The sequence below is a fragment of the Macaca mulatta genome, chromosome 7 (assembly GCF_049350105.2).
Source record: "Macaca mulatta isolate MMU2019108-1 chromosome 7, T2T-MMU8v2.0, whole genome shotgun sequence".
NCBI lineage: Eukaryota > Metazoa > Chordata > Mammalia > Primates > Cercopithecidae > Macaca > Macaca mulatta.
Window position 1 is genome coordinate 175,431,630 of NC_133412.1, and position 22,940 is coordinate 175,454,569.

At 49.4% G+C, this 22,940-nt stretch overlaps 1 protein-coding gene and 1 long non-coding RNA gene across 2 annotated transcripts; one reads left to right on the plus strand and one right to left on the minus strand.

Annotated features, from left to right (window-relative positions):
- Positions 1-2,610: 2,610 nt before the first annotated feature.
- Positions 2,611-8,879, minus strand: HSP90AA1 (heat shock protein 90 alpha family class A member 1). The gene is made up of 11 exons (NM_001195667.1): positions 8,821-8,879; positions 8,061-8,222; positions 7,605-7,971; positions 7,151-7,284; positions 6,536-6,856; positions 6,255-6,420; positions 5,639-5,829; positions 5,389-5,536; positions 4,881-5,149; positions 3,978-4,311; positions 2,611-3,390 (listed from the first exon to the last, which is right to left on the minus strand). Exons 2-11 carry the CDS (start codon positions 8,220-8,222, stop codon positions 3,281-3,283), a joined length of 2,202 nt encoding a protein of 733 aa, NP_001182596.1. The 5' UTR covers positions 8,821-8,879; the 3' UTR covers positions 2,611-3,280.
- A 3,980-nt stretch (positions 8,880-12,859) lies between these two features.
- On the plus strand, positions 12,860-22,678 carry LOC144330415 (uncharacterized). Its single transcript, XR_013396575.1, has 3 exons — positions 12,860-13,024; positions 16,352-18,697; positions 22,520-22,678. It is a non-coding gene; the product is annotated as an uncharacterized LOC144330415 (long non-coding RNA).
- The last annotated feature ends 262 nt before the right edge of the window (positions 22,679-22,940 follow it).

Consider the following 22,940-nt stretch of genomic DNA (forward strand, 5'->3'; position numbering starts at 1 on the left):
CCGGGTTCACGCCATTCTCCTGCCTCAGCCTCCCGAGTAGCTGGGACTACAGGCGTCCGCCACATCGCCCGGCTAGTTTTTTGTTATTTTTTAGTAGAGACGGGGTTTCACCATGTTAGCCAGGATGGTCTCGATCTCCTGACCTCGTGATCCACCCGTCTCGGCCTCCCAAAGTGCTGGGATTACAGGCTTGAGCCACCGCACCCGGCCACGCCTGGCTAATTTTTATATTTTTAGTAGAGATGGGGTTTTGCTATGTTGGCCAGGCTGGTCTGGAACTCCTGACCCTTAGGTGATCCACCCACCTCGGCCTCCCAAAGTGCTGGGATTACAGGCATGAAACACCATACCTGGCCTTAGTTTAATTTCTTCAGAGGAACAGGGTCTCGCTTTGTTGCCTAGGCAGTCTTGAACTCCTGGGCTCAAGCAATCCTACCTTGGCCTCCCAAAGTGTTAGGATTACAGGCGTGAATCACCATGCCTGGCTCAACAGATTTTTATATATTGATCTCCTATCCTATGCTAAAATCACTTCTAGTATCATTTTGGTAGATTTCTTATGAGTTTCCTACCTAGACAACCATGTCATCTATGAAGTCTTTTTTTTTTTTTTTTTTTTTTTTTTTTTTTTTGAGACGGAGTCTCGCTCTGTCGCCCAGGCTGGAGTGCAGTGGCCGGGTCTCAGCTCACTGCAAGCTCCGCCTCCCGGGTTCACGCCATTCTCCTGCCTCAGCCTCCTGAGTAGCTGGGACTACAGGCGCCCGCCACCTCGCCCGGCTAGTTTTTTGTATTTTTAGTACAGACGGGGTTTCACCATGTTAGCCAGGATGGTCTCGATCTCCTGACCTTGTGATCCGCCCGTCTCGGCCTCCCAAAGTGCTGGGATTACAGGCTTGAGCCACCGCGCCCGGCCTATGAAGTCTTTCTCTTGTCCAGTTTGTATGTCTTTTCTGCATTCACTACTCTCCTTGGCAGGATGGAACTTGATTATGGAAGGTTTGAAACAACAGTGAATTTTGAAGCGACAGAGTAAGAATTGTGGTCCTGGAGCAGTACAAGGGCATTTTCAGCACGACATTCATGTGTCATCTAGCTCATCTTCTCACTCACTGGGCTGGGGATCCATCTTCTTGGTGGTGCAGTCTCTAGCACAGGGGTTGCTGGGAGATAGGTCCAGATGCGCAGGTAAGTACCCATCTATTTGCCATAAACGCTTTTCCAGTAACTCCAGGAGGGTGAGTTCATTTGGGAAATCATTTATGGAGGTCCTACATTGACTGATCCCCTCAAGTGCCTTATGTTTTAAATTGAAAGAAATCTTAAGATTTAATATTCTCTTGCTAGACCTGGGATAAAACAAAATTGACTTTTTGCCCTTTTTGCCATTCACTTTCTAGTTCAACACCATAAACCTTTCTTCTAGCTGCTAACACCTTTCAGTATGCAACAAAACTTAGAACAAAATGGGGCTTTGGAGTTTAAATTCAGCCACTACTAAGACCTCAATTTACATGTTCCTCTTATATATTGTCTAAGGGAACTAAGAACTTCTCAGAGATTTAAAGGATTAAATGTGATTGCCATTTACCAAGCATTCAATACCTGCTTAGCACGAGGGACTGAGACAAAGGCCTCTCCCTGCCTGTGTACTGTCCCCTTAGTCACTGTCACATATCCAAGTCCCAGGCATTTCCTATCATTTTTATATATTGCATTAGGCTCAGAATACAAATCCTATATGCTATCTAACCAAATTTTCTTTCTAGAACCACCAAATTTCAGAAGTGAAGACTTTTATTTAGCCATTACCACCCCCAGTCCCCAGAGGGAATCTTACCTATTGAGCTGATATTTTCCGTCTTTTTTTTTGAGATGGAGTTTCGCTCCTGCTGCCCAGGCTGGAGTGCAATGGCACAATCCTAGCCCGCGGCAACCTTCACCTCCCGGGTTCAAGTGATTCTCCTGCCTCAGGCTCCCTAGTAGCTAGGATTACAGGGGCCCACCACCACACCCAGCTAATTTTGCATTTTTAGTAGAGATGAGATTTCTCCATGTTGATCAGGCTGGCTGCTCTCCTCACCTCAGGTGATCTACCCGCAAGTGCTGGATTACAGGCGTGAGCCACTGCTCCTGGCACTTTTTCCTTTGACTTGTGCCAGCCCATCTTTTTCCCACCAGCTTGTTACCTGCTGCTTACAGGTGTCAGCTGGCTCAATAAAAAACCAGAAAATTAGTAAGGAGAGATTTCAAACACGATAGCTTTAAGTAGATTTGGTAAACAACTTTGAGACACTGTAAGGCCAAGAAATTAAGTGACTGTATTTAGAACAGAAGGTATTCCATGAATAACATCAAAACAATGTGGACGCTAAGGGGAGAACACGTGTTAACTCACGGAGACAGGGGATACACGTCTGCATTGCTATTTTCTGTGCCTACTTCATGTGCTCCACCCCACACCTGCGGAGTATATGCTGGGAAGATCACGTCAACCCTTGGAGCGGCCAGTGTTTAACCGTCTACTGCTAGCACCTCATGTTTTACATTTTGGCACCAATGTCATCCAGATATTCCCCTTTCCCCCTAAATAAGACACACTGTCACACAACATCTTTTAACTCATCTGTATTTGTTACAACTTTAAGCAGAATGTGACTCCAGCACTACATTTCCATCCACAAGACTTGAGTTATTTTTGAACAGCTTTATGATATGCTTAGGTAGGCTTATAACTTTGCTCCTCCAAACAATACTTTTCTTTGGAAAACAAGCCCTGTGGAGAGTTCCTTCTATCAAGTTGCTTCAGTTTAACCTATTTCTAGAGGACTAGTACATGCAAAATTGGCAACTACAGGGGATGAAAAGTTCAAAAAGTAGATCCTACAAGATGTAACAAATACTTTTCTAAACATCCAGGTATATATAGCTCGAGAACACTTCAATAACAAGATTTGGTCTACTTAGAAATCCGGCTTGATAGCTAAACACTGTAGACCACAAAGTTAACATCATGTTACATACATCTTACAACACACGTTACCCCAGTCTGTTAAAATAAACCAATGTGAAACTAAAAAAGCATTACTAGCTCTGCTTTAGTGCCTAAGGTACCACAGCATCACTTAGAAATAGACAGAAATCTTATCTTCCCCTTAAAGTAGTTGTTGTCATGCCATACAGACTTTTTAATATTAACAAAAATAAAGAAAAACATCCTGGAAAATATATTATCAGAAGAATTGTAGAGTATTGAACAGGTAAGTCATCCCTCAGCCGGAGGTTAGTCTACTTCTTCCATGCGTGATGTGTCGTCATCTCCTTCGAGGGGCGGCATTTCTTCAGTTACAGCTGCACTGGTATCATCAGCAGTAGGATCATCTTCATCGATACCTGTTTCCAAAATAAAATCCTCGTATTAGAAAGATTTCTTAAAGCCAGCTATTAGTGTAATACTCCTGATTTATACCTGCTTTCAAGACAGTATTTACAGGGCATATAAATCTCAATTTCATTTCTTAGCTCTTATAAGACCTTACTTATCCCTAAAAAAAATATTCTTGAATGCCTCCAAGCAGGACAAGGTGCTCCAAGTTTGGATAACTGAAAGTTTACCACTTTCTTCACTGTCATGTGTATTTCTTTCCTTTTTTTTTTTGAGACGGAGTCTCGCTCTGTCGCCCAGGCTGGAGTGCAGTGGCCGGATCTCAGCTCACTGCAAGCTCCGCCTCTCGGGTTCACCCCATTCTCCTGCCTCAGCCTCCCGAGTAGCTGGGACTACAGGCGTCCGCCACATCGCCCAGCTAGTTTTTTGTATTTTTTAGTAGAGACGGGGTTTCACCGTGTTAGCCAGGATGGTCTCGATCTCCTGACCTCGTGATCCACCCGTCTCGGCATCTCAAAGTGCTGGGATTACAGGCTTGAGCCACCGCACCCGGCCTATTTCTTTCCTTTTTAACATTACATAGTATTAGGCTTACCCAGACCAAGTTTGATCATCCTGTAGATCCTGTTGGCATGTGTCTGGGGATCTTCCAGACTGAAGCCAGAAGACAGGAGTGCAGTTTCGTAAAGCAAGATGACCAGATCCTTCACAGACTTGTCGTTCTTATCAGCCTCTGCCTTTTGCCTTAAGGTCTCAATAATGGAATGGTCAGGGTTTATCTCCAGGTGTTTCTTTGCTGCCATGTAACCCATTGTTGAGTTGTCTCTTAGGGCTTGAGCTTTCATGATTCTCTCCATGTTTGCTGTCCAGCCATATGTGCTTGTGACAATACAGCATGGAGACGTCACCAATCGGTTTGACACAACCACCTGTAATCAAGAAGTGATGACTAGGAGCCTAGAAAGATTAAACCCTAAACTTTCATTGTCAAATGAAATCTGAAGAACCCAAACAATAGATCCGAAATACTATTAAATAGAACTTAAATGTTGCATTAGGTAGTCAAAGAGCACAGATTATAATTAATTTCGTTTTACGTACACCACCTTTTTTTTCCCCCGAGATAGTCTTGCTTGGTCACCCAGGCTGGAGGTGCAGTGGTGCAATCTTGGCTTACTGCAACCTCTGCCTTGCGGGTTCAGGAGATTCTCCTGCCTCAGCCTCCAGACGCCCGCCACCACGCCTGGTTAATTTTTTTGTATTTTTAGTAGAGACGGGGTTTCATCGTGTTAGCCAGGATGGTCTCCATCTCCTGACCTTGTGATCCACTGCCTCAGCCTCCCAAAGTGCTGGGATTACAGGCGTGAGCCACCACGCCCAACCATACACGACATAGTTTTCTATTTTAAGTTGAAAGCAAAGAAAAATGGGTCATGTATGACTAAGCTTGAAAACACCTTAGAGGTATCAATGATCAGGAAATGCTGTATTCACATACCTTTTCAACTTTTTTCTCCAGTATGTCTTTCATGATTTTGCAGAGGTTCTCAAACTTTGTTTTTTTCTCTTCCTGTTTCTTTTTCTCTTCTTCATCCTCTGGAAGTTCCAAGCCCTCTTTGGTGACTGACACTAATGTCTTCCCCTCAAATTCTTTTAGCTGTTGGACACAGTACTCATCAATGGGCTCGATCATATAGATCACTTCTAAGCCATGTTTCCGAAGACGTTCCACAAAGGCTGAGTTAGCTACCTGGTCCTTGGTCTCACCTGAGGTATTACAAAGTTACTTTTAGACCTTTTAACAGTAAGAATGGCTTCATCTACTTCTAACTTTTGCTAGCCAGATACCTAGGCAGAACCTAAGACAAATAATGACCTAGTTCATGTTAATTATCTTGCCTAGATCAACGCCAGTTATAACAGTGCTACCTGAGTAGAAAACACACCCACAGAGCCTACAAGGTTATAAGAACGACGTATATGACTGTAACATAGCGTCCCCCTACCTGTGATATAATAGATATGTTTCTGGTTTTCCTTCATTCTGGTGCAGTAATCCTTGAGAGAAACCATCTCATCGCCAGAGGCAGATGTGTAGTACCTTAACAGCTCTGAAAGCTTCTTCCGATTTTGTGAGTCTTCATGTATTCCAAGCTAAAACAAAGTATGTTCTTTACTAAAGACTCTCTGAATTCAAAAAGAAATCTAAAAAGAGGCCAGCAGGAAAACTACCAATGGTCAAATATTTACACCAACCTTTATGTTTTTAGAGAACTGCTCATAGAACTTCTTGTAGTTCTCTTTATCTTCCGCCAGTTCAGTAAAGAGTTCTAAGCATTTTTTGACCAAATTCTTCCTGATAACTTTCAAAATTTTGCTTTGCTGCAACATCTCACGGGATATATTTAGAGGGAGATCCTCTGAGTCTACCACCCCTCTAATGAAGTCTGAAAAAAATATAAAAATCAAATGCACTGAGTCATTCCAAGGACAAAACTGGTACTATGTAAACCCCCAAAAGCAAAGACAAGAACCTGGAGATGATAGGAGATTATTTTTGAGACAGTGTCTCACTCTGTTGCCCAGGCTGGAAGGCAGTGGTGCAATCTCCGCTCACAGCAACCTCTGCCTCCCAGGGGGGTTTTCAAGCTATTTTCATGCCTCAGCCTGCCACCACATCGGGCAAATTTTTCTAATTTCAGGAGAGATGGAGTTTCACCATGTTGGCCAGGCTTGTCTTGAACTCCTGACCTCAAGTGATCCGCACACCCCGGGTTCCCAAACTGCTAGGATTACAGGTGTGAGCCACCATGCCCAGCCAGAAGTATTTCTTTAATCAGTGACAGTGATTATTTTTCCTATCTATACTTACTCAGATATTCAGGGATTAGCTCCTCACAGTTATCCATGATGAAAACTCTGCGTACATACAATTTGATGTTGTTCTTTTTCTTTCTGTTTTCAAACAGGTCAAAAGGAGCACGTCGTGGGACAAATAGAAGGGCTCTGAATTCCAACTGCCCTTCAACTGAAAAATGCTGTAATAGAACAAACACACTAAGTATCAATGAACAATGCATTATAGCAGATATTTGGGGTGGTGGGATGATAATCTAAAGACAAGCTTGAAGCATCCATCAGTCCCTCACTCACCTTCACTGCCAAGTGATCTTCCCAGTCATTGGTCAAGCTCTTGTAGAATTCTCCATACTCCTCATTAGTAATATCGTCGGGATTTCTGGTCCAGATGGGCTTTGTTTTGTTGAGTTCTTCTTGATCGATGTACTTCTCCTTAATCTTCTTTTTCTTCTTCTTGTCACCATCCTTCTTTTCTTCTTCTTCCTCATCAGAACCAACATCTTCAATTTCAGGTTTGTCTTCAGACTCTTTCTCTTCTTTTTCTTTTTCTTCTTCTTTGTCTTCTTTTTCTTCAGCCTCATCATCGCTGACTTCTTTATCACGTTCCTTCTCCACCTTCAAAAGACATGAAATCGCATCACTGCTGCACTCTAGAACTAAGTCATAGCGCTGCCCCACTACTTTCAACCTAAGGCCAAAGCCTAAATTACCGAGGATGAGAAGCAGCCAGGCAGCTTCTCATCAATATTTGATATATCTACTTAATAACCCGAGGAACCTTCACAGTTAGTAGAGCTTAGGTTCCCCAGGCTTCAAACTAGTTCAACAGACCTAGGAACTAAGGATGTAGTACAGTCACCCCAGTCACCTACAGACAGTAATTCACTCTGCAATTATGTAGAAACTTACAAAAAGAGTAATGGGATATCCAATAAACTGAGAATGTTTCTTCACAATCTCCTTTATTCTTCGTTCCTCCAAGTACTCAGTTTGGTCTTCTTTCAGGTGTAGGATAACCTTTGTTCCACGACCCATAGGTTCACCTGCAAGAGAAATAAGGAAAATTGACTCAATAATACATTCAATTTAGTGCTCAACGCCATGCTTAACCCTTATAACGTGTCTATGAAGCGAGGTTTGCCCTTACTACAGATGCAAAGGCTCCCACAGCAGATCTAAGTGCCTTGCCCAAAAGAAGTAATCACCAAGTCATGCCATTACACACTAATTCAGAGCTCTAGCTTGTTCCTGATCCTTGGGTAAACACACTTTCTGTGAACTTCGCCGCATCCCCAGGGGTCCAAGGGTTGCAACACCCCACCATTCCGCCACTGACTTAACCAGTGAGTGTTCAGGTACCTACCTGTGTCTGTCCTCACTGTAAATGATCCCCCTGCTGAGGACTCCCAGGCGTACTGCTCATCATCGTTATGTTTGGTGATCACAGTTACTTTCTCAGCAACCAAATAAGCAGAATAAAAACCAACACCGAACTGGCCAATCATGGAGATATCTGCACCAGCCTGCAAAGCTTCCATGAACGCTTTGGTCCCAGACTTGGCGATAGTACCAAGGTTATTGATCAAGTCAGCCTTGGTCATCCCAATTCCAGTATCCACAATAGTGAGGGTTCGATCTTGTTTATTTGGTATCAGGTTAATATGCAGCTCTTTCCCAGAGTCTAATTTACTGGGATCCGTCAAGCTCTCATAGCGGATTTTGTCCAATGCCTATTAACACAAAATATTAATTAAGCATACAGCCCCCAAGAAGTTCATATTGAAACCAAAATCCTATTCTGGGTTAATAAACGACTTACATCTGATGAATTTGAAATTAGCTCTCTTAGAAAGATCTCTTTGTTCGAATAAAAAGTATTGATAATCAATGACATCAACTGGGCAATTTCTGCCTGAAAGGCGAACGTCTCAACCTCCTCCTCCTCCATCGGTTGGTCCTGGGTCTGCGTTTCCTCAGGCATCTGGAACGACACCGCGCCGGTTTAAAACCCTGCAGGGCGTCTACAGGGGCAACACGAGATTCCATCGCGTCCTCCCAATATTTTTAAAGCCGGATTGCAGATTTGCGAAGTTTAAGTAAACCGAAAATAGAAGGGCGGCTGACAAAGGATGACCTCATTTCGGAGCGCGGTAACTACCACGAGCGTGTGCGCGCTTCCGGGAGGCCACTGCAGGCCCGGCCCAGTCCCGCGCCGCGGTCCCCAACCGACACCCCGTGTGCCCTCCCGCGCGGGCCGCGGCTCCGCCAGGGCGGCCTCCTCCGCCTGCGCCCCAGCTGGGCCGCCCGGGGGGCCCCCAGCCAAAGGGCCGCTCTGCTCGCGTGCGGCGCCAGCTCCGGGGCTGCCGCGGAGACTCGGGGAGCAGCCGCCCAGCCCATTCCTGAGGCGGGCTGCGGAGACAGCAGCGGGCCCACGGCCTCCGGAATAGGCAGCGCGGCCTCCCGGGAGAGCGGCCCTGGCGGGTTCAGGGCTCCCGTTCGGCCCCCACAGCCTCCGCTCCGCGCCAACCGCCCCCACTCCCCAATCCACCTCCACAGGCCCCCACAACCGCCCCTCACACCTTGGCTAAAAGGCTGCAAACGTTCCACGGCACAGCAGCACCAAGACGCTGAAGCAACTGACGCGCCGCCCCCGCGCCTGCCTTATATAGCGACGGGCCCGCCCAGCGCGCGGCGCTTTTTCCAGAAGCCTCCCGAACCTTCCGGAAGAACCCTCCCCAACCGCCGCCGCGGCCGCGCGCCTGCGCCTGCGCCCTCGCCGTGGCCCGCCCCTCCCGCTGGCGCGCGCAGGCCCTGCTCATGGCCCAGCCCGGGAAACCTTCCCTCAATCACCGCCCCGCGCCTCTCGCACGCCCCCGCGCCGACCTCAATGCGCCTGCGCGGCCTGGAATTCTCGGGAAGGTCCGGGCGCCTTCTGGGGCCGCCCGCGCCCTCCTCCCTGCACTCCCACCTGCCGAGCGCGGGCGGAGGGCACGCCCGGGCGTGGGGGCCTTTGAAGTGAGGTGTAGTTTGGTCACCCGGGCTGCGCAGAATGCGGGGCTGGGGCGGGAGGCGCGCCTGGAGGGAGGGCCGTGCGTGGACGGGGAGCGCCCCGGGTCTCGCACGCCCGGGAGACTACCGGAGCCGTCATCCTCACGGACGGCGCGCCCGCTGCCAAAAAATCCAGCCGCAGGCGGCGCCGGGATCGCGGGGCTCTGCTCCCTGGGGGCCTTTGGGCTGTTGGCTTCTAGCTGCTGCGCGCAGGGGACGCCGTCCCGCGGCCTGCGCGCTCGGGGAGTCTCCAGACCCACTGCTGGCTCAGGAGCGCTCCCTACCTTTGGGTTCCCCGGAAGCCATGTCCTTCACACTTCAGGGTCCCTTAGCTTGGGAATCGGGCCCTTGGTGAATAAATTCATGCTTACCCAGCTACACCCGGCATGCTTTTTAAAAGCCCATCGTTTTGCCGATCGATTTGAGGTCTCCAAATTAAGTATCTAACACTTGACATTTTGGTGATTAACCTTCCCTAAAAGACAGGTTTGGTGTTTTTTTGTTTTTGGACAGGCTGTCCCTCTGTCGCCCAGGCTGGGGTGCTGTGGCACAATCTTGGCTCACCGCAGCTTCGACCTCCCGGGCTCAGGTGATCCTCCTACTTCAGCTTTCCGAGTAACTGGGACGAGCGCGGGCGGAGGACCACAAGCGCGGACACCACACCCGGCTAGTTTTTGTATTTATTTGTATAGTTGGGGTTTCACCATGTTGCTCAGGCTGGAAGAACCAGTTTCTACATGAGAATTTTCAGATATTTTGGTCAAGGCCAGCTATGAGAACCTTAGAGGTGTTGGGGTTCCTTAGACTTGGCTCCCATGCCTCGTCCATGTCCTCTTCCTCTCTGGCGCCTCCCATGATTGGGCCTCCTCCTGCCTAAACTCATAGCCAGGTCCTCGGAATAATCTGGAAGCTCCTTACCGTGTAAACAAACGACGGAACTACCTCCGCTTCCTGGTCTCTAGGGAAACCAACTTACTCAGGAGCAGGGGTTTTCAGACTGCGGCCTGGGACCCTTTAAGAGTGTGTGAAATCAACATAAAGCGTCTTGCCCAGCATTACAAAGCGGGGTGGATGGAAACTAGCAGCCACGTGGCGCGGGCCCCAGCGGTGGTTACTGGGTGTGTGCCGGCTCCCGTGATAGCTGTTCCGCAGCCTTGGGGGGCGCCCCCGGCCCAGGCCTTCCCTACACTGCAGCCGGGACCGGCGGGGAGGAATCCGGAAGCAGGCGTGGCGGTGAGCAGGTCGCTGAAGGGGCGCAAGGTCTTCCCTGGCGAGTGCCTCCTCCGCCTGTTTCCTTCCTGTCACCACCAGCCACTGTCCCCACTCTCCTCACTTGGAACTTTTCCTACCGCAGTTTCTGCCATTGCCAATGGGGTTTGAGATTTCTTATAGAAGAGCCATCCCGGGCCCTAGCTCTGACAGTCTGTCTTTTGTTTTTGGGACCTTCATTTTTCCCCGTTTCTCCAGTGAACCTGCCCCAAAGCCCCTCCCTGGGTCTGGGCATCACTGGGAACCACTGTTTCCCGTCAGGCCCCACCTTTAATGTCCCTCCTTCCTTCCACAACTTCCTGTCTTTCCAGCTCTCCCGCCTCCGTTAATAAACAGGACATTGGCCGGGCGCGGTGGCTCAAGCCTGTAATCCCAGCACTTTGGGAGGCCGAGACGGGTGGATCACGAGGTCAGGAGATCGAGACCATCCTGGCTAACACGGTGAAACCCCGTCTCTACTAAAAAAAAAAAAATACGGCGGGCGCGGTGGCTCACGCCTGTAATCCCAGCACTTTGGGAGGCCGAGGCGGGCGGATCACAAGGTCAGGAGATCGAGACCACGGTGAAACCCCGTCTCTACTAAAAATACAAAAAATTAGCCGGGCGCGGTTGTGGGCACCTGTAGTCCCAGCTACTCGGGAGGCTGAGGCAGGAGAATGGCGTGAACCCGGGAGGCGGAGCTTGCAGTGAGCCGAGATCGCGCCACTGCATTCTAGCCTGGGCGACAGAGCGAGACTCCGTCTCAAAAAAAAAAAATACAAAAAACTAGCCGGGCGATGTGGCGGACGCCTGTAGTCCCAGCTACTCGGGAGGCTGAGGCAGGAGAATGGCGTGAACCCGGGAGGCGGAGCTTGCAGTGAGCTGAGATCCGGCCACTGCACTCCAGCCTGGGCGACAGAGCGAGACTCGTCTCAAAAAATAAATAAATAAATAAATAAAAAATAAACAGGACATTTTTGTCCTGTCTCCGGGTGACATTCCACAGTTACACACCAGTTGAGACCTCTGCCATGGTTTCTACCATCAATATGCCAGCCCCTGGCTGTTCCTTCTCTCTTCTCAGACTCATGTCCCTCTCCCTGGCACATCACGGAGCTCCTGGAGGTGGGTCCTTGTCCCCAGGAAATCTTGTCCAGCACTCTCACTAATAGAACTTGTGTGCAGATGACTCACGGAAGAGCCGGGCCAGGACTCAGCTCCAGACCTGGATGCTGAGCCTCATGAGCTTCTCCCACCTCTCCAGCCCTCTATGAGGGTTCGTTAGCCAGGTGACTGACTATCCCACCACCTTAAAGAATCCCAAGCTTCCCCATAAGGGATCTGCCACTGAGTCCTGCCACTTGTGCTTCCTAAGTACCTCTTGAACCCAGCCACTTCCCTCCACCTTCATCTCCCGCTTCCACACAACCGGGAACTCACCTGGAAGGCCTCCATAATCACCTGACTGCTCCCTGCATTTGGTCTGGTCTGTCTCCAACCTGTAGCCAGGGTGAGCTTTGAGAACACAGACCTGGCCCTCTCTATTCCCTCCTCCCCACCCTCCGCAAATCCTAGCTGACTTCCCATCCTTCTAGGAAGAGAACAGAGCTCTTTAGGCCTGTGAGGCCCTGCAGGTCGCTGCTGCCTACCCATACAGCCCCAGTTCCCACTGTGCTCCTATTTCCGTGTCTGGCACTCTCCGCATGACTCGCCCCCACAAGGCTGTGCAAATGCTGTTCCCTCTGCATGGAACACCATTCCGTCTGTTCTTCTCTAATTTCTTTTCTTTTCTTTTTTTTTTTTGAGACGGGGTCTCGCTCTGTCGCCCAGGCTGGAGTGCAGTGGCCGGATCTCCGCTCACTGCAAGCTCCGCCTCCCGGGTTCACGCCATTCTCCTGCCTCAGCCTCCCGAGTAGCTGGGACTACAGGCGCCCACCACCTCGCCTGACTAGTTTTTTGTATTTTTTAGTAGAGACGGGGTTTCACCGTGTTCGCCAGGATGGTCTCGATCTCCTGACCTCGTGTTCCGCCCGTCTCGGCCTCCGAAAGTGCTGGGATTACAGGTTTGAGCCACCGCGCCCGGCCTCTAATTAATTTCTAATGGAACTTCTGCTCACACATTTTCTTAGGAACTCCCACCTACCTCCCACCAGGCCAGGTGTTCTGTCATGGAGAGGTTCTCAGAATGTGGTGCCCTCTCCTTCGGAGGACAGACCACATGTGCTCCTCTGCTTCCTCTAGCCCTCCAACCTCAAGTTCTTCCACTCCTGCTTCACCTCCTTTTCTGTCCAGTCTCCTCCTCTTCCTTATTCAACATGTTCCTTTTTTTTTTTTTTTTTTGAGACGGAGTCTCTTTTTTTTTTGTTGTTGTTGTTGTTGTTGTTGTTGAGACAGAGTCTCGCTTTGTCGCCCAGACTGGAGTGCAGTGGCCGAATCTCAGCTCACTGCAAGCTCCGCCTCCCGGGTTCACGCCATTCTCCTACCTCAGCCTCCCTAGTAGCTGGGGCTACAGGCACCTGCCACCACACCCGGCTAATTTTTGTATTTTTAGTAGAGAGGGGGTTTCACCGTGTTAGCCAGGATGGTCTCGATCTCCTGACCTTGTTTTCTGCCCGTCTCGACCTTCCAAAGTGCTGGGATTACAGGCGTGAGCCACCACGCCTAGCCTCAACAACATATTTCTAATAGATCACCAAGCCCTGCAGATTTAGCATCCTAAATATTTGTTGACCTCATCCCACAGTGATGTTGCTGTTAGGGCAATCTGACCATTTTCCTTCTCCATTTGAAACCTTTCAGTGTCCCTCAGTAAAGCTGGAGCATGGATTCTGGATCCAGGTGGCCTGGATTCAGATCTTAATTCAGCCACTGCCTGTGTGACCCAGGGCAAGTCACTTACCCTTTCTATGCATCCATTTCAGTATCTGTAGCATGGACATAAACATGTCTTTTTCATGGAGTGGTTATAAAGCTTAAATGAGCTGCTTCTGGTTTTGGAAATGGCTCAGGTGATAGCCTACCCCATAGCAATTTATGCCCCCTTACATGCTTACCAGGCAGCAGGCTAGCTACTTTGCATGCGGTTTCTTAATCCTCTCAACTCTGAAGTAGGTGGCTTTGGTCCCACTGTACAAATGAGAACCCTGAGGCTCAGGAGAGGTAAGTCATTTACTCAGGGTCACCCAGAGCAAGGGCCTCCAGGGCAGTTACACCCAGGTCTGGTGTGATTTTTTTTTTTTTATCCTGATGCACAGTCTCAGCCGGGTGCAGTGGCCCACACCTGTAAACCCAGCACTTTGGGAGGCTGAGGCAGGCCAATCACTTGAGGTCAGAAGTTTGAGACCTGCCTGGCCAAAAAGGTGAAACCCCATCTCTATGAAAAATACAAAAAAATTTAGCTGGGTGTGGCAGCACACACCTGTAGTCCCAGCTACTCGGGAGGTTGAGGCAGGACAATTGCTTGAACTCAGGAGGCAGAGGCTGCAGTGAGCCGAGATTGCGCCACTGTGCTCCAGCAGGGGCAACAGAGCAAGACTGTCTCAAAAAAGAAAAAAAAAAAAAAAAAAAAAGACACAGTCTCACTGTGCTGAGGCTGGAGCACAGTGGCACAAACATGGTTCACTACAGCCTCAACCTCCTGGGCTCAGGTGATCCTTCTGCCTCAGCCTCCTGAGGAGTGGGACCACAGGCATGTGCCACCACACCCAGCTAAATTTTATTTATTTTTTGTAGAGATGAGGTCTTGCCATATTACCCAGGCTGGTCTTGAACTCCTGGACTCAAGCATTCCTCCCACTGTGGCCTCCCAAAGTGCTGGGATTACAGGTGTGAGCCACCACAACTGCCCTTGGCTCATACATTTTGATACATTGTTTTTTTCCTTTTCATTCAGTTCAAAATATTTTTAAAATGTGCTTTTCTTATTTCTTGACTCATGGGTTATTTATAAATGTTTTAGTTAGTTTTCAAATAGTTGGAGGTTTTTCAGATTTTTTTGTTATTGATTTTTTTGGTTTTTTTTGAGACAGTCCTACTCTGTCGCCCAGGCTGGAATGCAGTGGCATGCTCTCGGCTCACTGCAACTTCCCCCTCCAGGGTTCAAGCAATTCTCATGCCTCAGTCTCCCAAGTAGCTGGGATTACAGGCGTGCGTCACCACACCTGGCTAACTTATTTGTATTTTTAGTAGAGATGGGCTTTCACCATGTTCGCCAGGCTGGTCTCAAACTCCTGGCCTCAAGTGATCTGCCCGCCTCGGCCTTGCAAAATACCGGGATTACAGGACTGAACCACCATGCTATTATTGATTTCTAACATTTAATTCCATTGTGGTCAGAGAACATACTTTGCATGATTCAAATCCTTTTAAATTTATTGAGCCTTGTTTAATGGTCCAGAATATGGTCTACCTTGGTTAAATGTTCTTTTTGAAAAATAATTATGCCGAGAGAAAGATGCCAGTCAGTCAGTCATTTACATAAAATTTTAGAAAATGCAAACTAATCTCTAGTGACAAAAAGCAGATCACTGGTTGCCTGTAGGAGGTGGGTAGACAGGGGCGGGAGGGAAGGATCCCAGGGACCTGAGGAAACTTTTGGATGATGAATCTTCATTATCTTGATTGTAGTGATGATTTCCTAGGTATATACATACGTTGAAATACATCAAATTGTACTTTTGTGCAGTTTATTGTCGTTTTTATTGAGACAGGGTCTGTCACTTAGGCTGGAGTGCAGTGGCAAAATCTTGTCTCACTGCAACCTCTGCCTCCCCAGTTCAAGTAACTCTCATGCTTCAGCCACCTGACTAGCTGGGACACGTGCGCCACCATGCCCAGCTAATTTTTGCTTTTTAGTAGAGACATGGTTTCACCAAGTTGCCCAAGCTGATCTTGAACTCCTGGCCTCATGTGATCCGCCTGCCTCGGCCTCCCAAAGTGCCGGGATTACAGGCATGAGCCGCTGCGCCCAGCCAACAGTTGTTTTTAAATAATCAATGTTTAGCAAACCTTGTAGAAAGTTGAAGAAATGTTCAGGATCAAGCTATAGTTATATAGGAAAAGTAAGTGGTTCATACTTAGGAAAGAAAAATTATAAATCAGTGTAGTGTGGGAAAAGTAAATTTAAAAAAATATATATATATATACTTTAAAAAAAAGGCCAGGTGCAGAGGCTCACGCCTGTAATCCCAGCACTTTGGGAGGCCAAAGTGGGAAGATCACAAGGTCAAGAGATCAAGACTATCCTGGCCAACATGGTGAAACGCCGTCTCTACTAAAAATACAAAAATTAGCTGTGCGTGGTGGCATGTGCCTGTAATCCCAGCTACTTGGGAGGCTGAGGCAGGAGAATCGCTTAAACCCGAGAGTGCGCCACTGCACTCCAGCCTGGTGACAGAACAAGACTCTCCGTCTCAAAAAAAAAAAAAAAAAAAATCCAGTCATTTCTTGGAGACACAGTTTCCAAGAAAGATGGCATCAGTTAAAGCACAGGTCTGGAGCCAGATTGTGAATTCCGATCCTGCCACTCACTGGCTGTGTGACTCTGAGCAAGCTCCTCAGCCTCTCTGTGCTTCGGTCTAAATATCTCTACAATAGGGGTGTCACCATAGAAGGGACATGAAAGGGCCGGGTGCAGTGGCTCACACCTGTAATCCCAGCACTTTGGGAGACCGAGGCGAGTGGATCACCTGAGGTCAGGAGTTAGAGACCAGCCTGGCCAATGTGGTGAAACCCCATCTCTACTAAAAACACAAAGAATTACCCAGGCATGGTGGCATGTGCCTGTAATCCCAGCTACTCAGGAGGCTGAGGCAGGAGAATCACTTGAACCTGAGGGGAGGAGGTTGCAGTGAGCCGAGATTGTGCCACGGCACTCCAGACTAAGAGACAGAGCAAGACTCTCTCAAAAAAGAAAAAAGAAGGGACGTGGGGGGATCCTGGGAGTAGGTGCTGGCCATTTATGTTTCAGAGGTGACCCTAAAGTGGATTTCCACAGAGCAAACCAGTTTTTCCATTGAGTAACTATAAAATCAGGATACTTCAGTACCAAAACTTCACCAAGCGAGTTTTAACCTGTCTTTCAAAGGTCAGCTTGGGGTTGGTCACTTCTTGAATTCACCACATGCTGCCACTGGGAAGTCGGCAAACTCTCCTTCCCCTCCCCTCCCACTGTTGGAGTGCGGCTGAAAAAATATGTCTGGCCACGTTGATAAGCCAGAAATGGAGTCTTACTGCTCATTATTTGTCTGTTCACCATTCATTTCATATCTGTTTACCAAAAGCCCGTGTCCAGGCCCTGGGTCAAAGTGGGAGCAAAATTGGGTCCTCACCATTGTGGCGGAGGCAGACATAAAGCCCCCACCACCTAAATATGTGGACTCAGAAACTCTTGAAGAGCGCTGGGATGGTGAGGGGCACCCCAAGCACTGAGGAGGGCAGGTGCTGGCTGCGGGGAAGGAGTGTGGGGAAGGGCATGCAGGAGAGGGAGGGAACAGAGTTTGCAAAAGCCCTGAGGGTCTGCGGTGAAATCTAGAAGGAATACTAGGAGTTAGCCAGGGAACAGTGAGAAGGCAAGAAGTAAAAAGAAAATGGAGGCTGGAAAATTCCTTCAGTGCAGTGGGTGGGGGGGACACAGAGCCCCTTTTGGGGCAGGGGTTGGCCACCACTGGAGCTGAAGTCAGAGGTAGGCGGGGGCCAAGGGACTGGAAATGTGGCCTGGAAACCAGAGGAGGTTGTTGTGGTGTCTTCCCAGGAGCTGCAGTCTGACCCACGTCCACTCTGACCGTGGGGTGGAGGAAGCACACTTCCAGTGAGACCTGAGGAGGACCTGTCCCCGAAGAGTTGGTGGGCGGAGCAGGGGCAAACTTGGGAGCGGTCAGGGGAGTGAGTTAACCGGGTGAAGCACAGGAGCCCCAGAGGTTCCCGGGTGGATGAGGCTGTGCTCACCAGGGGAACACAGGGCTCAGGCAGATGGTGGCAGGTGACCCTTGCCAGTGGTTCAGTGTCACCTTTGTTGGACCACAATGTCTGTGGCGCATTCATGTGGATGGGCCTCCAGTGAACAGGATGCTGGGAACATGAGCAGGAATGTGCTAGAAGGGATGTATTGGGAAGGAAGGGAATGAGACAGGCATGAATGGGCACAAAGACGGTTCCCAGGATGGCAGTCTCAGTAGGGCCAGAAAGCCTGGGATCTCAGAGGAAGAGAGGCCTGGGGGACAGGAGGCTGTGCCTGTGAGGGGGTCCAGTCCTGGGGGTGCTTGGATGTTGGAGCACCTGTGGGAGAGGGTGGCAGGACTCTTTCCTCCTTGTCACCCCTCAGCTGCAGGCCTCCCGAGCCTCCCTCCTGCGGCAGCCTCAGTCTGCACCCCTGGCATCTGCTCTGAGTCAGGCAGGGGACGGTGTGCGTAAGCCCCTCTGGGCAAAGCACAAAGAACTGACAAAGCAGAGGCAGCTCCCTCAGGAGCTTATGTTCTAGTCGGGGAGGGACAGGCCAGAAACATGCAAACAAGTGGGATGCCTTCGGGCATGCTCTTGTCTCCTAGCAGAACCAGGGGTCCTGGACATAAATTTGAACTCCTTCCCCAAAGTACTGCCATTTTCCCTTGAACTCACCTTCAGATCTTCTGAGTCATCTTTGACTCATCTCTTGTCTTCAGCCCCCACATTCTGACAGCTGCCAAGTCTGGTGGATTTTTCCTTTAAAACGTTCTTTCTCTCTGTGCTTAGGGTCCTGCCCTGATCCAGGCCCTCAGGGCCCCAAACCATTTCCACTTCCAGCTGGCTCTTGCTGGGTTTGTGTGTTCTACATTCCCGTTTTCATCTGCCCACTTCCCAGTGCAGAAAACTGCCAGGCTCCCAGGACACTGAGCTTGTAGTCCCTCTCTTGGTATTCAAACCCCAGGGCCTGGCTGACCCTGCCTCTGCCTGCTCACTGCTGGCATGTCAACACACACCTTCCTTGGGAGGCCCCCTCCTGTGCCCATCTCCATGCCTGACCTTGGTGCTCTCAGACCTGGAATGCCGGGCACCCACGTGTCACCAAGGCACCTCCAGCCCTGCCCACAACCCAGCTGAGTTCCCTGAGGCAGCCTAATGGGGCACCATGGTCAGCCCTGACCAGGGGACCTGGTGATTTAAGAATATGGCAGAGGGCCGGGCGTGGTGGCTCACGCCTGTAATCCCAGCACTTTGGGAGGCCGAGGTGGGCGGATCACAAGGTCAGGAGATCGAGACCATGGTGAAACCCCGTCTCTACTAAAAATAGAAAAAATTAGCCGGGCGCAGGGGCGGGCGCCTGTAGTCCCAGCTACTCGGGAGGCTGAGGCAGGAGAATGGCGTGAACCCGGGAGGCGGAGCTTGCAGTGAGCCGAGATTGCGCCACTGCACTCCAGCCTGGGCGACAGAGCGAGACTCCGTCTCAAAAAAAAAAAAAAAAAAAAAAAAAAAAAGAATATGGCAGAGAAATAGATACTGAGAGAGGCAAACAGAACACGAAAGGGGGGTGAGGGTGGAGGGTGCACCAAGAATATGCGGCTGCATTGTTTTCTGGTTTTGTTCCAGCCTCCTCTCCTCCTCTGAGTTCGCAGCAGCTCCATTCTCTCGCCCCTCCCTCCAGCCTCCAGGGGCAGCAGATCCTGTTAAGTGTACTCAGGGCCCCTCAGATTCAACGTTACAGCACTCCCTTTCATTCACCCAGATTACTGCAGCAGCCCAAGCGTCTACGTTCTGCCCCCGATCGTCTCTCCATGCTGGGTTGTTCTCCAAATGCACCTGGAATCTCTTGCGATGCCCTTCTCCAGGCAAACACGTGTCTGCCGAGCTTGGCTTGGAAATCACCTCCTCTGGCCAAATTCACTCTGGGTGCCTCCTCCACAGCTCTTAGCCCTGCTGTGAATTGAAATTAGACTCTGTCTTTCTCATCTCAAGACCCAGCACATGGCACGCAGCCATCTATGTGTGCTGAATGGATAACTGAATTGCTTTCCAGCGGGACCAAATGGGAACCCTTCGCCCAAAGGCTGTGATTAACCTTTGGCGCCACCTACTGGCCAGCTAATTGGTTGTATATGGGGCCTCCAGTTGGAAATGACTTTGAAGTTTAGGAATTTCATTTTTTCTTTATTCCCTGTGAATGGGAGAATCAGGAAAGTGAGAATTATGTGACTTCCAGTCTAGACCACCATCATTAGTGTTTCACCCTGAAAAATTCATGGCAAAGCTTCTAGCCTTTCATGGAGTAGGAATGAAACTGTCTGTGTAAGAGAAGAAAGCAATTTTTTTTTTTTTGAGACGGTCTGGCTCTGTCGCCCAGGCTGGAGTGCAGTGGTGCGATCTCGGCTCACTGCAACCTCTGCCTCCTGGGTTCAAGTGATTCTCTGCCTCAGCCTCCTGAATAGCTGGGATTACAGGCGCCCACCACCACGCTCTGCTAATTTTGTATTTTTAGTAGAGACAGGTTTCTCCATGTTGGCCAGGCTGGTCTTGAACTCCTGACCTCAGGTAATCTGCCCGCCTCGGCCTCCCAAAGTGCTGGGATTACAGGTATGAGCCACCGCGCCCAACAAAAGCAATTTTTTTTTTTTTTAAAAAAAAAGGAAGAATGAAGGGTTAAAAAAAAAAAGCGAGACGGGCGGATCACGAGGTCAGGAGATCGAGACCATCCTGGCTAACACGGTGAAACCCTGTCTCTACTAAAAAATACAAAAAAAAAAAAAAAAAACTAGCCGGGCGAGGTGGCGGGCGCCTGTAGTCCCAGCTACACAGGAGGCTGAGGCAGGAGAATGGCATAAACCCGGGAGGCGGAGCTTGCAGTGAGCTGAGATCGGGCCACTGCACTCCAGCCTGGGCTGCAGAGCGAGACTCCGTCTCAAAAAAAAAAAAAAAAAAAAAAGCAAAATTTGAAGCAAGCAGTCTTAAGGTAGAGAGAGAGCCGGGGATTGTGGACAGCCCTCCCTGCTCCTCCCTAAAACCTCCCAGGATCTCCCTTGCAACTATAGGGTGGTGGGCACAAACCGGGGTGGGTGCAGGCTGGCTCTGCCCTCCACTGCTGCTCCTGTTCTGGTCTTGGCCAGTGCAAGAGCAGAGGCCTTGGTGAGTCCCACCCAAGGGCAACCTCTGGTTCAGCCAGTGGAAGAACAGGCCTAGCTGGTCCATCCAGTGCCCAGAGGGCTTGTTTATCCGCAGCTACCTCTCGAGGTGGGGTGGGTTAAAGCTGAAACTAGAGGAGGAATGAGCAGATGTGATGTTCCTGCCTGGTAGGGGAGCTGATCGTTCCTTTGTCTACACTGAGCCAGGGGTCACCTGGCTGTCAGGAATTGCCTATGTGGCCAACGGACCAGGTAGTAGGTACCCTGATCAGGCTACCTTGTCACATATGGGTTGTGAGTTTCAGTGCAGACTTCCTTATAGACTTGGGCTGGACCTACGGGTCCTCTATAACCTGGTCTTGTAGTCCTCTATTACCTGGTCCTGTCAGCTTCTGCCCTCATCTCCAAACCCTGCAATAAAAGGCCCTCCCACCCCAGCACCCTGCTAGTTCACACCTCTACCCAGCACCCTGCTAGTTCACACCTCTGCCCAGCACCCTGCTAGTTCACACCTCTGCTCTCATGCTGTTCCTCTTCCAGATCAACATTATCCCTTCCAAATGCCTTTTTTCCCTGCCACCTCCAGGGAGAGGGAATGCTGGCTTCTTTGCTCCTCTTTTACTGACCTAGGGGCAAGTCTCTTCCCTTTAAGCCTTGGGGAATTTTTTTTTTTTTTTTTTTTTTTTGAGACAGGGTCTCATTCTGTCTCCCAGGCTGGAGTGCAGTGGCCCAATCTCAGCTCACTGCAAGCTCCGCCTCCCAGGTTCAAATGATTCTCCTGCCTCAGCCTCCCAAGTAGCTGGTACTAGAGGCGTCTGCCACCACGCCTGGCTAATTTTTGTATTTTTAGTAGAGACAGGGTTTCACCATTTGGCCAGGCTGGTCTTGAACTCCTGACCTTGTGATCCACCTGCTTTGGCCTCCCAAAGTGCTGGGAATACAGACGTGAGTCACTGCCCCCATCCTTTTTTTTTCTTTTCTTTTTTTGAGACAAAAAAAGTGCAGTGGTGTGATCTCAGTTCACCACAACCTCCGACTCCCTGGTTCAAGCGATTCTCCTGCCTCAGCCTCCAGAGTAGCTGGGATTACAGGCATGCGCCACCACACCTGGCTACTTTTTGTATTTTTACCAGAGATGGGGTTTCACCATGTTAGCCAGGATGGTTTCAATCTCCTGACCTCATGATCTGCCCACCTTGGCCTCCCAAAGTGCTCTGTCGCCCAGGCTGGAGTGCAATGGCACGATCTCGGCTCACTGCCACCTCCGCCTCTTGGGTTCAAGTGATACAGTCCTTGAGCTGCTGCACCTGGCCAAGCCTCAGTTTTGTTGTCTGTAAAATGAGGAGTAGGGATGGGACAGTTAGACCAGGTTCCATTTCTGTCTTAATGTAGTTCTAAATTATTTCACTAGAGGACAGAACAGCTAGAGTAGAAGTGGATTATTAAGTAGAACTGAGCAAGAATGAGCTGAAACCTCCACATATTGCAAACACCCTGTACCTTCTCCAAAGTTAGAGCAGGCAAGCATTATGCAAATGTTTTATAAACTGATGTGTCCTAGCCCCAATTAATATGTTGTAGCAAATCATAATGCTAAGTTAATACTTTGAGTGGCTAATGGATGTATAATAGCCAACTAAAAAAATTTCTAAGCTACTTCATAATGTAGTATTCCAAGCAGCACTCCATAGTGTACAGCATGCTGCTTATATGAAAACCTTTTCAACAATTTTGTATTTCATTTAAAAATGCAGGAGAGGCTGGGCACGGTGGCTCAAGCTTGTAATCCCAACACTTTGGGAGGCTGAGGCAGGCGGATCACTGGAGGTCCAGAGTTCGAGAACAGTCTGACCAACATGGAGAAATCCCGTCTCTACTAAAAATAGAAAATTAGCCGGTGTGGTGGCGCCTGCCTGTAATCCCAGCTACTCGGGAGGCTGAGGCAGGAGAATCACTTGAATCCGCGAGGCAGAGGTTGCGGTGAGCCGAGATCACACCATTGTACTCCAGCCTGGGCAATAAAAGCAGAACTCCTTCTCAAAAAAAAAAAAAAAAATGCAGGAGAAGACCTCCCTAACATTGGATTTCAGTCAACATTCAATCTTGTTACCCACATTAAAACAGCTAAGCTAATTAAATGTGACACGTGTGTTTAGGGCTGGTGAAGAATGCTCTGCTTTACAAAGGCCAGTGGCTGACGTTCTTTTTTTTTTTTTTTTTGAGACGGAGTCTCGCTCTGTCACCCAGACTGGAGTGCAGTGGCCGGATCTCAGCTCACTGCAAGCTCCGCCTCCCGGGTTCATGCCATTCTCCTG